At 40.2% G+C, this 15982-nt stretch overlaps 2 protein-coding genes and 1 non-coding gene across 4 annotated transcripts; 1 reads left to right on the top strand and 2 right to left on the bottom strand.

Moving 5' to 3' along the window:
• The first annotated feature begins 3928 nt into the window (after positions 1 to 3928).
• Positions 3929 to 6482, top strand: LOC129097077 (type-4 ice-structuring protein LS-12-like). Its single transcript, XM_054605786.1, has 4 exons — positions 3929 to 3970; positions 5366 to 5434; positions 5557 to 5680; positions 6105 to 6482. Exons 2-4 carry the CDS (start codon positions 5386 to 5388, stop codon positions 6316 to 6318), a joined length of 387 nt encoding a protein of 128 aa, XP_054461761.1. The 5' UTR covers positions 3929 to 3970; positions 5366 to 5385; the 3' UTR covers positions 6319 to 6482.
• Positions 6483 to 6674: 192 nt separating this feature from the next.
• LOC129097076 (polyadenylate-binding protein 1A-like) lies at positions 6675 to 14925 on the bottom strand. 2 transcript variants are annotated; one of them, XR_008531507.1, is made up of 14 exons: positions 14192 to 14925; positions 12385 to 12578; positions 11516 to 11631; positions 11207 to 11346; positions 10980 to 11074; positions 10766 to 10903; positions 10302 to 10397; positions 9821 to 10187; positions 9568 to 9678; positions 9309 to 9454; positions 9095 to 9179; positions 8675 to 8805; positions 8236 to 8385; positions 6675 to 7082 (listed from the first exon to the last, which is right to left on the bottom strand). XR_008531507.1 is itself a non-coding variant. In XM_054605785.1 (14 exons), the coding sequence occupies exons 1-13, from the start codon at positions 14382 to 14384 to the stop codon at positions 8293 to 8295; spliced, it is 1905 nt and encodes a 634-aa protein (XP_054461760.1). In that variant the 5' UTR covers positions 14385 to 14925; the 3' UTR covers positions 6675 to 7082; positions 8286 to 8292. The 2 variants fall into 2 exon arrangements, 1 of the variants encoding a protein (XP_054461760.1); XM_054605785.1 differs by having other exon boundaries at positions 8286 to 8385.
• LOC129097812 (small nucleolar RNA SNORA5) lies at positions 10505 to 10641 on the bottom strand. Its single transcript, XR_008531540.1, has one exon. It is a non-coding gene; the product is annotated as a small nucleolar RNA SNORA5 (small nucleolar RNA).
• Positions 14926 to 15982: the final 1057 nt, after the last annotated feature.

The raw sequence follows: 15982 nt of genomic DNA, 5'->3' as shown, positions 1-15982 counted from the left end.
ACAGAGCAGAGCTACAGTGAGGGTTTAGAGCTTCAGCAGCCTGGAGCATGTGATTAAAACTTGGAAGCGGAGTAACTCAGTTTATTCGATAAGAGGGTGAACACAAGGATGATCCTGCTTTTAAACGCACAATGAAAGTTTGAAGTAACTTGGTTGAACTTTGAGTTAGTGGACCACCAAATACTTGAAGAGGAAATGGGACATCCTCCTGAGTTTCCTAAATGTTTTTTATGGCTTTCTGCTGCTCGTGTAAATTTTCATTCTTTCTGTGGTCTGGTTTGAGGCCAGAGGATTGTGGAGGAGGAACTGGGGGAGCATTTGAATGTATCTTTTTTTCAAAGCTGAATCTGCAAAAAACTTTTTTTTAACAAATTCCAGTAGACTGAGGGACTGTGAAAATGACACAAACATCTCACATTTGAGACGTGGCCTGTTTACATTGTTTACTTGAGTACACACACAACAGAAATATACTAGAATTGTAATGAGTGTTTGGCTCACTGGAGGGCGTGCTCTTATTCTATTACATCAGTTAATAACCTCAGCTATGCAGCTCAGTGACATTTGGTCACTCGGTTTCTAATGCTTAGGTTCATGAGTGTTTGCTGCTCAGCAGGGCCATTTACTTTTTCTCCCCGCTTCTTGCTATCTTTTTCCTTCTCTCACTGTTGATCAAGTGTCTGCCATTATAGTTAACAGCCAGCCTAGACATGTTGTGTTCATTGCAGTAAGCTTAAATGTATTTTCTTTACTTGAGAGTTTAGATTTTATACTTTATTATTCTACTCCACTACATTTCAAAGTGACAAATATTGTACTTTTTACTTCCCTACATTTACTTCGCAGCTAAAGGTATTGAGATTGTGATTTTACATTAAAACATTTTTTTTCAGATGTCTGTGAGTTTTTAGAAATTCCACCCAAAATACATTTCCCCTTTAGAACTCTCCAATGGTTTCAGTTACATAACAGTGTGAAGCCAAAACAAGTAAAAAAAAAAAAAAAAAAGTGGCCATAGTTCTCAAAAAAGCCAAGATTCCAAGAAGTGAAAACAAATGTGTGTTGCACAACTTGATTTATTTTCTTCTCTCAGCCTCATTAATCATTGCATGCCCTATAACATTTATCTTGTGAACCTTTGAAGGAGGTCCAGACCTCTAGGTTGGGAAACAATAGACTAAATACGTGTTAACTGTTTATAAAGTAGTTCAAACCAGATCCACCTCCACCAGCTACAACAGTAAAGTGCTGCTTACACATCGATGCATCAGCTACAATATAATAATTTCATATAACATACCAGTCATAGGTGACATTTCTTTTGCGGAAAGAGTACTTTTCATTTTGACACTTAAATAAAATGTTGCCTGTAATATTTCTTTCAGTTTACTTTTGACCTATACTAAAGAGATATTTTTTTATAAAGGTATTTGTACTTCAGTAATGTATGTGAGTATGTCTTCTACCACTGTGCTTGTCCTTACATTACACTACTTCTGTATAATGTAATTTCTAGGGGACAGGGTTGGTGTCTGAAAGCTGTAGTTACTTTACAGATTAAAGTCATTAGCTCAGTTTATGATTATGATACATTGTTACAAAATAAATGACGAGCACTTTATAAAGTATATTAAGTAGTTCAATTAGCTACATTTCGACCAGTCGAAACATTAAAATGTTTTGCAACAATAATAATCCCATTATATCATTCAGTTTTTTCTCTTTGTTTTTCTGGGGGAGTTTTGTGCTACACAGTTAATGTTCAGCAAAACGACACACGATACTCAGCTTTATGTTTTCTCCTCTTGTTCTACCAAACTGTTCAGCTCCTCCTGCTGCAGAGTTTATGTGCAGTACTCAGGTCTGTTTCATCCTTGCGTGCCTTGCATACCATCTCCTTTTTTTTCATTTTAAGCGGATGGGTTTGAGGGACGTAAACAACCTAAGCTGTTTCCACCAGAAGAGTCCAGGCCAGTGGTGAACAGACTCAGGACAGAGACAATACATTCCCACATCTGGTTTTGATCTAAGCTCTAATAGTCTGACTTTTAAAACTCCAGTGTAGGGCTTTCCCACTGGATGAAAAGAGAGTCATAGGATTCTCGTTCAAGTTTTATTAAACAGCTTGTGTTGTTTATGATCACCTCTCACATATTTCCCCTGTATTCCCATTTCCCCCCATCTTGAATTGTTTATGACTGACTGAGTAGGAGTGGGACTGAGTATTAATGACTTTACAACAGCCATAAAGATAGAAGGGAACACCATGTTGGATGTAAACCAAAGGTAGAAGGGTTACATCCACATGAATGAGTGTCATACTTCTACGCTAAGAACAGCTGATTGAGACATTTTTAAAGATCATATTGTAGTTGTATTTAGAGTATATTTCAATCATATATTAAATTAAGTAAAATAAATGTTTTGTTTTTACAGTAAAACATGAGATGGAACTCTTTCTCTTAATTCCATACATAGGCAGACATAAATCCTCATAATTAAAGTTAAGTATGAATAGAATACTGTAAGTAAGTAAAAAACTGTCCAAAGCCATAGCAGCTCTCTGTGTCTAAATTTGAGTTAAATGCCAAAGATTGCTTGCTAACAAGCTGATGTTTAGCAGGTATAATGTAAACCATGTTCACATCTTAGTTTAGCATATTCCTATATTAAGATCTGCTCATTAACACAAAGCACAGCTGAGGCTGATGAGAATGTCTTTAGTTTTACGTGTATTTAATGGACTAATTGAAATGTTGACCTGATAAGTTATGAGATAACAAAAATGATTATTCTGAATTTATCTTGAGTGGGGCATGAATGTAACTACTAAATTCCAAGGCAATCCATCCAATATCTGCTTAGACACTTCACTAAAAAACACAAACGCCTACCTGCTGCTAATGCTATAGATGAACAGTTTAGAGATCATCAAAGTCATTAGGATTCATCCTCTGGGAACCATGAATTTCTGCACCACAGTGTGTTAATCCATTCAACAGTTACGACCAAACGGACCAAATGGACTGACATTGCCATTCATAGAGCTATGCTGCTAGCATGGCTAACAAGAAAGAATGATTTACTGTGAATATAATTATTTTTTTGGTTGTTGTTTTAATGCTGGCAATGCCTTACAATGATCTCCAGGGAGTGATCGTACATTCCCACAATATAAAACATACATTTTATGACCACACTCACATTTTTATTTAATGTCTGTTTTCATTGGGGCAGCTACATAACATGGACCACTGCAGCAAGCTACAGCAATTGTCACCTAGGTTGCGACATCTAGACAGACTTTTATACAAATACACAAAACTCAACTTTACAACAACACAGATCAAATAACAGAATCAATGTATTAATCCATCAATCAATCAAAAATCAAACAGATCATAAGCGGAACAATTATCATAACAATCATAATAGTCATAATAAACCTTAGTTATAGGGCACTTTTTAAAACAAGTTACAATGTGCCTAACATGAAAGCCTTATTCGAAAAAATATCCAAAATTATAATCAACACAAAATTAGAAAGTATTTCTACAGCCACAATAGTGCAATGCAAGGCAAAGTAAAACCAATAATAAAACAAGACATTCTTTCAATTATCTTGCCTGTTATCATATCTGTTGAAGCTAATTTGTCATTTGGCCTGGCCTGACTGTCATAATGGTGACTGAGTACTTTATTTAATCAATATGATAAGGTGTACTGTCATGTTGGAAATTCAGCAGAGGGACTGTTGGACTTTGGTTTAGTTCGCCCTTGTGGCAGACTGAGTCAGCAAAGGTCAGTGCTGTTATTCCCTTACCGGCACAAACATCCGATAATGTTTTGTTTCTTTATCTTATCCAATCAGATTCACATTGCGTCCAGGGTGCATCACCATGCAGGACTATAAGAAGTGTGAGAGTCCTACAGGTAAGCCTCATCCAGTCCAACTTCTCCTGCCGTACAGGTGAGTCTAAATCTGTTCTTTTCTCTTTATTTTACGAGCTTAAACTGCATCTGTAACAATGAGACAATTCCAGAAACTCTCCTGGAATGTAAGACGACAAATTGTTACTAAACTTAAGACTGAAATGCAACTTTTGAGGGTAAAATCCACTTCTTTATTGCTTAGAGATTTGATGAGGGAACTGATGTTGGATAATGGCAAAGGGTGAATTTGTTACTGAAGCCGTTGATGTGTCTCAATTATATATTACATGTTTTAAATGTTATACATTCATGTTCAGTTCTGGCACAATCCCTTTACTGTCTCTTGTTTTGATCTTATAAATAGAAGCCCTTATTCATAGTTTGTGAACACAAAATGTTGTTTCATCATCTGCAACAGAGGTTCTTAACACACAAAGCCCTGAAACAGCGATAAACATTGGTATATTTGTATATATTTAGATTTGAAAGGCCAATTTGTTTTTTAAAATATAATTTCTTCTATCTTAATGAAAGTTTAAAAGAATGAATAAATGGCCCAATAAATATAATATATATATGTCAATTATAGAAACTTGACATTAATTATATCAAGTATAAAGTGTGAAGTGCGCCGAAGACAATGACAGATTTTGAAAATGACACAGAGCACCCCGGGTAATGTTCTGAGTATATGGTACATTTCTGTTTCACACTTGAGAACACTACAATAGACAAAAAACTCATTTGCATCAGTTTGAGACTTACTTCTCTGGTTTCTGGCTTTGAGAGAAAGTAACTCGTGTTAACAAATTATGATTAAACTTTCTAAAGCATTGAAATAACATATTGGAATTCTTAATTCATAGAAAATAAGCTTTCTTTTCATACACTACAAAATATCTTATTTTAAATTCACAAAAGTTGTGGTAAATTTTTCTGCTCTTGATTCAAGCCAATACAAAATATATGTTAATTTTGTGACTTGGGATAAGTCAAGGTTCACTCTCCAGCTATTTACTGGAGCTATTGACCCGATGTCTCTGATAAGCCAGATAAAGTTTACAAGTTAATGTGTGGGGGTTTGGACAAACACACGGAGACAACAAAATATTTGTTTTATTACCTCATAGCGAGAAAGCCAGGCTGCCAGAAAATGTGAGAACTTTCATCAGTGAGTCATCTGATCGAGCGACAAGAGAGCTTCCTATTCAACTTCTGAAAAACAACTTTATGAAACACCTTAACGGCTCATTTTTGTATCTTAAAAGGAAAATCATCAGGAAGTTAAATTCAAGCATAATGGGGTAAAAAGTCTTTCAGTCAGCACAGGGATGATTATATTATAATAGAGCAAAAATAAGATAGAGGAACATGCAGCATATGAACATTACATTTTTTCATCATCACCATCAATAAATGTTTGTTTTTGTAGCTCTCCACCACTCAGCAGCCATGAAATTCTCCCTCATTGCAACCATTGTTCTGCTTGCTCTGGCACAAGGTAAGACCTTCACATTTAGTTTGTCTTCTCCAAATGAGAAGAGTGCAAGTGTTTTGTTTATCATAGCTGTAAAAAAAAAACATACTTAATTATTAACTTTTTTTATCTTTGGAAACCCACAGGAAGCTTTGCACAAGATGCTGTCGATCTTGATAGGCTCGGTCAGTACTTTGAGGAAATTAAGACCAAGTTGGTTCACGACGTGACTGAGATCATCAGCAACCATGAAATGTCAAACCAGGCTCAGTGAGTACAGCGAACCCCGGACACCTACACCTCCACACATATAGTCAAGGTTCAGTCATGAGTCACATTCCAGAATATATCCACCACTGTTAAATGCCAATAATCATGTACGGCTGTCTTTACCACAATACAATTTAAAAACAGGCTGGAAAAATGCAGCACTGAATTGTTTTTTTTCCTGATAGTAAAAGTTTAAGCAAGCTCTCACACTCCCTAGTTAATGAGCAAAGGAAATAATTAAACTTATATTATTTGGGGCACCCTCTTTCACTGTCTTTGCGATAAAAAAAAGGTTCAAGATTTGACCCGTTTTTCAGTAGCCTGGAGACACATGATACCAACAGAGACAGAATATTTCTCTGAAGGTCAAACAGGTGCTTTTGTTTTTTTTATGTATAGTGATTAATCCGGTTTTACCCCACAGGACCTTCATGGAGGACAGCAAAACCCAGCTGGAGCCTCTGGTCGCTCAGATTCAGGAGCAGCTGAGGTCTGTTGCCACCAACGTGGAGGAGCAGATCAAGCCCCTTGCTGCCAACGTGCAGGCTCAGCTCAAGCCCCAGATCGATATCTTCCAGAAGCAGATGGAGGTCATCTTCCAGAAGCTGAGAGAGCAGACCATGGCTCTTGGCAACTAAACAAACTGACCTTACAAAAGATGCAAATGTGCCACCACACCACCCTCTTGCATCTAATGGCTGGCCTGAAAGTGCAGATAGAAGTACAGCAGCGCTAAGATGTGTTTCAGTTTTTGCTGACATTATCATCTCTGTCCCAAAGCACAATAAAACTTGAAACACAACTTCACTGTGTACATTTTTATTTGTGGGTTTCATTTGTGTATTTTTGTATGATGTGTGTTCGTTTTTAGCCACTTTATCATTGGAGATCTGAATCGGGTTGATTTGGCCAACACATTTAGAGATTCTTATCACGATCATGTCAGTATGAGTCATAGGAACAGGCTTATTGTCACAAACAGCCAACAGACACATTTAGATTACTTTAGAAGTTTTATTCAAGCAAGCAAAGGTCAAGGGAAATTTCACAATAACAGGCTCCTACAGCCCAAACATTCAAACATTTAAAAGGGGAGAAATGGAAGAAAAAGAATGCTTTCATTCTTTATTTGTCAAAGAATTCTTCTCTAAAACCTCTCATAAACTGGTCATTTTTTATTAATTTAACTTTTTCTCTTTTTTGTGTATTTTCTCTGTTTAACTCAGCAAACCAGGCCTGGTGTTTCCGTTTCATTAGAAGGCCTGGCTGGAGACTTGTTTCCATTGGTATTTTTTTTTAATATATCATTTGACTTCTTTTACTTTGTTTTATGCATTTTCTTATTTATTTTTTTTCCACTGTTAAAATCCATCGGTGAAGCTAGTTTCAAGGTTGCCCACTCCTATAAAAACAACACAAAAACACAATTAGTTATACCATTTACTACCGTACATGTTTAAGGTGGGCCAGTTTACGATCCACTGTTCAGGTGCTAAATTCAAAATTCAGAGCATTAAAATAGCAGCAAACTATTATTTGCTGGTCAACGTGTAAAGATTACATTACATTACAGTCATTTAGCAGACGCTTTTATCCAAAGCGACTTACAGGAAGTGTATTCAACATAGGTATTCAAGAGAACTACTAGTCACCAGAAGTCATAAGTGCATCTCCTTTCTTAAACAAGCATCTTAAAGCATAAGCCAGAGCAAAAGTATAGTGCAGAGGCAGATTACTACGAAAACAATAATTGCAACAGACTAATCCGAATATAAGTAAGTGCTACAAACTACTACGAATAGGATAAGTGCAGTAAACAAATACAAATTCAATAAGTGCAGCGAACTGATACGAATACAGTAAGTGCAGCAACTAATACGAGTGCAATAAGTGCTACGAGGAAGGCTCAGGGTAGTACTTCTTGAAGAGGTGAGTTTTCAGCCTGCGCCTAAAGATGGGCAGCGACTCTGCTGTCCTGACGTCAGTGGGGAGTTCATTCCACCACTGAGGGGCCAGGACAGAAAAAAGCTGTGACCGGGTGGATCGGCCGGAGGGACCTCTGAGCGACGGGGCAACCAATCGCCCCGAGGCAGCAGAGCGAAGTGGTCGGGCGGGGGTGTAGGGCTTGACCAAGGCCTGGAGATAGGGAGTGGGGGCGACCTGAGCAGATAATCTCTTTAAATGTATTCACAGTTTCTCTTTGCATCGTCTGTGCATGCGAGTCCCAGTGTGTGTGACCCAGTGGCTAGCTAATGGTTGCCGCTCTGCACTGTGCTTCGCTAATAGCACCACCTAGACCCATGGTGTCGTCACGGAAGCGCAACACCCGCCCTCTGGTTCCACCTCAGATAAATACTTGTTAGCTTTGTCAGAACTGTTGCCGTTGTTTGCACTGTACCTGCTGTTAACACCCTTAGTTGCTAAGCCCCGCATCAGCAGTCGCCATGTTGAGGTCATACCTCAATCATAGATGTCGTCCGAATTTTGAATTTAGAGTCATTAAAAAACAACTAGTAAGATAATTATGCGGCAGTGTCATGTTAAGCCATAATCACCTGTCAACACTGTCCTTTCCTTGTTAAAGCAGCACTGGAAAACGTCATACCTTGGGTTCAGACATTCGGGACACCAGCTGAGTTTGTCACAGTCTTCTGGGCGGCCTCCTTTGCCTGGTGAGCTTGAAGCACAGCCACTGCCTCATCCACCTGCAAAAATGAAGTTGTTGAATGATAACAAAACCACAACATCATGGTGGGATCTCAAAAGTGCTCTGCTGCCACAGGATCCACCTTTCCTGCATATCAAAAATGATTTGCCAACTAGTGTAGAAACATAATTAACTCAGATCCTTTGGTGTAAATGTTTTCTGAGACCTTTATATTAAGAACAGAAAGTAGTCTCTGAACTTCTGTCCTTTTAATATCAAGTCCTGGTGAGCTCTTCAGAGAAACAACCTCAGGAAAGTTGTAAATATTAATAAACTTAAGTTCTTACCTTTGAGCGGAGAGACTCTGGGGACTCCAGCATGTGGAGTAACTCTGAGTTGTCAATTTCCAGCAGCATGCCAGTGATCTTCCCTGCCAGGCTTGGGTGCATGTTCTGGATTAGTGGGAAAAGACGCTCACCTAGAAGAGTGACAGATACAGAGGATTTAATACAGAACATAATCATCACTCACCAAGGGACAGTTACTGAGACAACAATATGTTAATACATGTGTTAAACTACATAGAGCCCAGAGGGTACAGTGGGTGTTTTTCTCAGCTGGGGGATAAAGGTAGCACATTTGACTGAATGAAGTCTCAATTTGAAATGATATTGCACATACTGGTTCCAGTAAAATAAAAATGGGGGATGAGTGTTACGTCAAGCTAATAAGGGATGTGGTCATAAAGAGCTGTTGCCGACACTTACCCAGCATCTGCTTCTGTTCCTGTGGTGGAGCAGCGGCCAGCATGGAGGCTGTCAGAGGCTCCTGTCCCTGAACATGGACAGCAGGCTGTGGGAAAGTAACGCAGGAAATTAAAAGTCACACAGAAAATTTCGACTGCACATCCAAACTGAACTTTTTCCTCACGTGGAGGGCAGAATGGGTCAGTAGTAGTTGGCCTAACAAAGAAATTCCTACCTGCTGCATGGGGACTTGTGGCTGAGCAGGTATGTGCTGCTGGGGATTACGGACTCCTGCGGCATATTTGTACTGAGGGACTCCACGCAGAGGAGCGCCTGCTGCAGCAGCTGCGCTGACTGGTCGGGGGCCCATTGTCTGAGATGCTGCAAGAACAGGGGTACAGAAACAAAACGCAAAGACAAAATTAGCAGACACACAATTGAGATGTTATTGATGTGCAGTTGGACAGACTATTGATTGACTATAGGTGACTGACCGACACGCTGGGTGGACATCATGCGGGGCACCTGGGAGGCCGGCCGCATGGCACCGAAGGACTGAGGACGTGGTGCTGAGGGACGCATAGCACCTTGCATGTTCTGGAAGTCTATGAACACAAAAAAAGCATAGTGGCTTTGTGTACAAACAACAGTTTTTTTAGCTTCAGTGTGTCTTTTGTGCTTTAAATATACAGTAAATGTACACAATGATTGAAGAACAGCTTTTAAAAAAAAAAGCTAGTTACTCACGTTGTGGCCTGACACCTTGGGTAGCCCAGCGTGGGCTCGGGCGGAGCTGGGCCATCTGCCCAGCAGCTTGGTAGTAAGCGGCACGGTTCTGGGCCTGAGGTATGGCTGCCATGAAGTAGCCAGAGGGCGGGGCCGGTTGGTAGGGATTGATGACCGGGTTTGGCACTGCACGCACACTGGCCATGCGCTGCATGTACTGGTTGGTCAGGTGGGCTTGACGCTCCTCTTTCCGCTGGGCCAGGGCCACATACAATGGCTTGGTTGCTACGATGCGTCCATTCATCTCCGTCACAGCTTTTGTGGCCTCCTCTGGGGACGAGAAGCAGACAAAACCGAAACCTTTGCTGCGCCCCCCCTCCATCATGACCTGAGAGCGAGAGAGTCAAGTGTAACTGATGAATGAATCTGGGCACCGGTAAATAAAAGCAGTTTCTAAGCCATCTATAAATTACAGAAGTCAGAAAAACAACTGATGTCCTACCTTGGCACTGGTTATGGTGCCGAATGGTGTGAACTCTTTTCGCAGACGTTCATCGTCAATCCCATCATCAAGGTTTTTCACGTACAAGTTGACACCCTGAAAATAAGATAAAAGTGTTGTTAATTTTTGTGATTTATTTGAAAACACTACATATTAGGTTCAAATAATCCAATGCTAATGGACTGAAAAACCTTTTACTATGCATTTGTCTGTAATACACATTTATCCCCAGAGATCATGGTGAAGAAATGTGGGGCCCATGAATTACAGAGTCAATGTTGCAGCCATTTTGGCCAGTGCAACCTATTAAGGAGGGAGCACCGAATTTGACAAAGCTGCAGTCTTTAAACATGCTTGACCAGAAGAGAAGATATGAATGAACGGATTGATAAGAAGCAACGATCAAATTGTGACGCTTTACTTTGGCGCAAGAAGTCATGTTGAATTTGAAAGAGGAAATGGACCTGGTAGCGAGTCATGCGGTCTTGTTTCATTTGCTCAAATTTGCGCTTGAGCTCCGTCTGTCGCTCCACCTTCTTCTGGGCACGGCCGACATAGATGAGCTTGCCGTTAAACTCCTTCCCGTTCAGCTCATCCACTGCCTGTGGCAAGTAAGAAACAAAGTAAACTCAGAGGCAGGAATGGTGGACATCTCCAGATGGTTGGTACAACTCTTACCTTCTGGGCGTCCTCGTGCCTATCAAAGCTGACAAACCCGAAGCCTCGAGACTTTCCATTGTCATCGGTCATGACGCGGATACTCATTGCGTTTCCTAAACAGAAACATTAACTTTAGTAACTATACGTAACCAGTAGTGTTTTAAAAGCAGATGATTAAACCATTGGCACAGGAGCCGTATTAGTAATTTCAAAGAGCCATTTGAAAATTGGACACCCTGACTGACCGAATTTACTGAAGACTTCCCTCAGCTTCTCATCATCCATGTCTTCACCGAAATTTTTGACATAGACATTTGTGAATTCTTTGGCTCGGGCACCCAGCTCAGCCTCGCGCTCTTTGCGAGATTTGAAGCGACCCACGAATCTGTATTGACATGGACATTTAGCACATTTTTAATAGACAATTACTATGTTAATTATAGGAATAAAGCATCATTGTGCAACCTTCAACCAGACCGCACGCAGTATTAGTGAACAACGAGACTCTTTCCATTTCACATATTAGTTTGAAACTTGTTAAAACATTCACTTACACTTTTCGGTCATTGAGCAGCATGCCATTCATTTTCTCAATAGCTCGTTCGGCTGCTTCCTGAGTCTCAAAATGCACAAAGCCGTAGCCTTTAGAGCCATTCTCGTCACAAACCACCTTAGAGAAAGAAACACATGCTGCTTTAAAGACACACGCATGCAGTACATTGAACCCGAATTGTCTCTTCTCTGAAATTAACTTTCAAATTTGTCGTTCCCTAGGTTGGGTAACAAGTCCAGAATTACTTTGACGGTTTAAATCCTTTTGCTTATTGATATCTCTTATTTCAAAAGAAAATAAATTGTTGCAGAGCTGCTCTAAGAAATGAAGTGCAGTTAATATTTCTGATATCAAGCAACATTGACAGTTTGGCTTTAAGGGCACGGAGTAACAAAGACAAACTGTTGGGGGACAATTTCAAACGAGGAATGTCTCTAGTGCATATCACCATAGGACATTTATGAAGCTCACACATGCAAATAATGCCTGCACTCACAATGCTGTACCATAACAATGACGGTTGACCATCCCCGAATCAGGTTAGATACAACAAGAAACTGAGGCTACATCCACACTACTACATTTCCGTTTTGAAGTGCATATCTTTTGCTACATTTACGCCTAGCGTCCACACTACTCTGGAGTAGTAGAGCATTTTCTAATAAAAAATATTTTGTTCTGCACAACTATTGTAAGGTTCACAAAGAAACTGTAAACGAACAAGAGCATAAATGCTCTTCAGTGCCACTGGGACTTCAGCCACCAGCAGAGCTACGAGTGTGACAACAGACAACAACAAAACCGAAACCTGGGTTTTAAACGGAAACATATTGTGTGGATGTAGCCAGAGTGGGCAACTAGTTTTTTTACCTTGCACGAGAGGATGTTGCCGAACGCAGAGAAGGTGTCGTATAGAGCCTTGTTGTCGATGGACTTGTCAAGATTCTTAATGAAGATGTTTCCAACACCGCTCTTTCTCAGTGATGGATCACGCTGCGACCACATGATGCGCACAGGCCGCCCCTTGATCACATCAAAGTTCATGGTGTCCAGTGCACGCTCGGCTGAGGGAAAGAACACAGGAGCAGGGGTTAGATTATTTACTACATCTAAAACTTTGAGTGCTTAATATGACAGATAGTCTTGAGGGAGTTTCTAGTACTAAAGGTTTGCAGGGTAACTGACTAAAACTGCTCAACTTTTCCCCCCTGCTATTTCTTAAGAGACAGATGGCCCACAGTTTTACCAACATGATGCTGTGTTGGTGAAACTTTTTGGCATCTGCTGATACTTAAGGTGTCCCCTTCCTTTTAGTCCATGGAAGTTGCTGCTGCATTCTTCTACTTCCCCTGGCAGGGAGTTTCAAACTAGGCCTTTATTCATGTACAGCAGCACAACTACGATACCAATCTCTAACAGCTTGCCAACTCAGACCAGTACAAACTTTATCAGATGAATTACTCTAAATAACTAAATAATAGTGGTAGTTTGTTCTACACATAAAAATGGGGGATAATCTCAAATTAACTATTATTTAGTGCTGGATTTAACAATTAATCTGATTATTATATATTTCATTAATTAAATGTTTTCAGTTTGATATAGAAAATATATTGAAAACAATGTTCATTAAAGAGCCCCAGAGCCCAAGTTGACATATTGATATTGCTTGTTTAGTTTAAATAAAAAATTTAAAAAAAAGTCATTAAAGACCAGCAAATACTGGTCAATTTGTTGGCTTCAGGACTTTAATTAATCAGTTAAACTTTGTCTCTGGAGTACAAATAACCATTTCAAAAGGCAGAGTGATATTATCAATAAGTATAAATTAAATAACTATTAATCAGGAAAGTGATGGATACATTTTTTTTGACAACATCATACTTCTAATGTTGGTTCAACAAATATCCCAATACATACATTGGGATATGTTCCGAATTTTGACATTCCCTGCATACTGTGGAAGCTATCCCTTTAATATCACTCATCTTATTAATCTACCATTTAGAAGGTGAAATAAAATGAAATGCTCCATGACAAAGGATTTTGATCTAAACGCCCCATGCCTAACCCTTGCTTTATTAAGAGACTATAGTTTAAAAAGCCTCAAAAGATATAAATCTCTGTAAAAAAAAAAAAAAAAAAACAGGATCAAACCCAAGACATGTTAAAGTCAAATGCAGACCTGTGCTCTTATCCAGGGAATGCAGAACATTTTTTTTTGCGTAGATATTTGGCTACTAAGTTATGCATGGCCGGCATATTCTTACATTTTTATAAAAACAGGTATACTATTATTTTCTACAGATACAGATGTTCAGATCCCAACAGAGCTGAATGGAAAGCATTCTGGGGAGATTCAATTAAAATGGTGTGTCAGCACTTGAGGGAGAACAGTTGGGGTGTTGTCCTGAACAGAGCAGAGATAAAGAGGCATTGAGAGTCCAGCTGGATGATAGCACACCACTGCTACATCACCGGGGTGGGCAGGGCAGGGCAGGGCAGGGCGGACGTGGTGCTTTTCTGCTACGCCACTGCTGGGAGGTTCAGCTGGGGAGACACTACCGACAACATGTCGGCCGCAGTCACGTGTAGTAGAAAGAGGCCAGCGTTTTACCTGTCACATGCTGTCATTTTGAAACAGACATTTCAGTTGGTGTATTAACGGACTACCTACCGTCCGCCGGCTGTTGGAAGTTGACATAGGCGTATCCAAGGGAACGCCGGGTGATCATGTCCCTGCAGACCCGGATCGAGAGGATAGCTCCGGCTGGGCTGAATTTCTCGTACAGCATGGCCTCGGTCACATCTTGATGCAGATCCCCGACGTAAAGGGAAGCCATGGGGTAACTGGGAGCACTGGGATTCATTGTCGTTGGCCGCTGAGGCTGGTGAAGAACTAGGACGCGGACTGATCTTAACAAAAAAAAGTTTTTTCGGCGTCTGCACGAATGCTTAGTTCTCTAACGGTCGGTGGCGTCACGTCAGTTCGGGGCAGAATGCTGATGGTGAACGTTAACAACCGTTGGCTTGTCAGTTGAAAGGGGGTTTGGGTAAAATGTAAAAGATAAATATGTTAAAATGACACAATGTCGTCTTCTAATGGGGTTAAAACTGTCATTCAAACGTGACACACAATGATAAAAAAAAAATTAACGTTTCTAACACGTCGAAAAAAATGCCGTTCGGTTTGTTAGGCAGCCCCGTCTTATACGTTACCGTCCGGTCCTCGAATGTCTAACGGTACTCCAGCTTCACCGGTGTTACAAAAAGAAGAGGAAGAAAGAAAAATAAAAAGATTTTTTGTTTTTTTATGTTTTGAATTTTTTTTGGTATTTTTATTTTTTTTATAGAATGTGTGCCGAGCGAGCTCAGGAGCACACACGCACTCACACAGCACTAACAGCCGGGGTTGAGGGTAGGTGAGCAGTGGGAAGTTGTCTTATATATACTAGTGGGCGCGTCACCGGAACGGACCAATCACGCTTCAGCGTGACGGGAAAAAGTCGAGAAAGGGGCGTCAACCACAACTGTACGCATGATGATGAAATCATGTAAAAACGCATTGTTAAAGACCGAAAATTGACTTACAGGGTTGACCACGATTGTTTGGTGATGCTGTACGGGGACGACGTGGATGTCTCCGCGGTGCTCAGCAGAGGCAGGCGGCCCCCTCTCACAACCATGCCCGCCACCATGTCATGGGCTTGTCATGCCTTAGGGGTGAGGTTTTACTGCTCACAGTGCATGATGTTCCTCGTGTGACCCGGTCATGGGAATGCATTACATACACTGTGGTGTAACTCTCAAGGTCCTTATCAGCTGCTATTAGAGTGACACTTCACTAGATTAATGTATTTAAAGGCCATTGATCAGGGTGAAACAGATGTCCCTGGATAGGGTATAGTGACTGAAGATTGGCCCCCTTGATCATTTATGATGTGATCGGCTTACTATCTTCATTATTATTGAGTGCTTATGATCCGCCTGGCTGTGAAGACAGATTAGAGTTTGACATTTATGCAAATATAACATCAAGAAACTTTACATCTTGTCATCTCTTATGTGAGTTTGACTTTTTTTCAGTCAGATTTTGTCTCAGTTTGGTTAGGCTAATCATTTCTAGGTTTATGTAGAGAGATCAAATGACACATCTAAATCTACCACAACGTATTCCTGGTAAGACATCTACGTCAGCAGATGGCAGTGCAGTTGGTGAAAAGCTAGCTTCCATCTAAAACCAAACCAGAACGTTGCAGCCCCTTCCAAGGTTATTTACTTGTTTTAATTTTGTATTCACCAGAACCAAAAGGAGGTTAGGAAAATAGTTTTTTTAAATTATGTAAGCTACAGTATTTTATCATGTCATGGGTCTTTCAGCAGTATAGCAGAGTGTCACACGATTTTTTTGTTTCAATATTAGAATATATCAAATTGTAGGATTTCCATCATTGGATATGAATAAAAG

This window comes from Anoplopoma fimbria, chromosome 10, assembly GCF_027596085.1.
Source record: "Anoplopoma fimbria isolate UVic2021 breed Golden Eagle Sablefish chromosome 10, Afim_UVic_2022, whole genome shotgun sequence".
Lineage (NCBI taxonomy): Eukaryota > Metazoa > Chordata > Actinopteri > Perciformes > Anoplopomatidae > Anoplopoma > Anoplopoma fimbria.
The sequence above is the reverse complement of the archived record's forward strand: the minus strand, read 5'-3'. Positions and strand labels throughout refer to the sequence as shown.

Coding starts and splice junctions, on each gene's coding strand:
- LOC129097077 (XM_054605786.1), top strand. CDS start 5,386: ATGAAATTCTCCCTCATTGCAACCATTGTTCTGCTTGCTCTGGCACAA. Junction 5,435..5,556: donor TCTGCTTGCTCTGGCACAAG/GTAAGACCTTCA, acceptor GGAAACCCACAG/GAAGCTTTGCACAAGATGCT. Junction 5,681..6,104: donor GAAATGTCAAACCAGGCTCA/GTGAGTACAGCG, acceptor TTTACCCCACAG/GACCTTCATGGAGGACAGCA.
- LOC129097076 (XM_054605785.1), bottom strand. CDS start 14,384: ATGAATCCCAGTGCTCCCAGTTACCCCATGGCTTCCCTTTACGTCGGG. Junction 11,632..12,384: donor GCAACATCCTCTCGTGCAAG/GTAAAAAAACTA, acceptor TCTTTCTCTAAG/GTGGTTTGTGACGAGAATGG. Junction 11,075..11,206: donor GGAAGTCTTCAGTAAATTCG/GTCAGTCAGGGT, acceptor GTTTCTGTTTAG/GAAACGCAATGAGTATCCGC.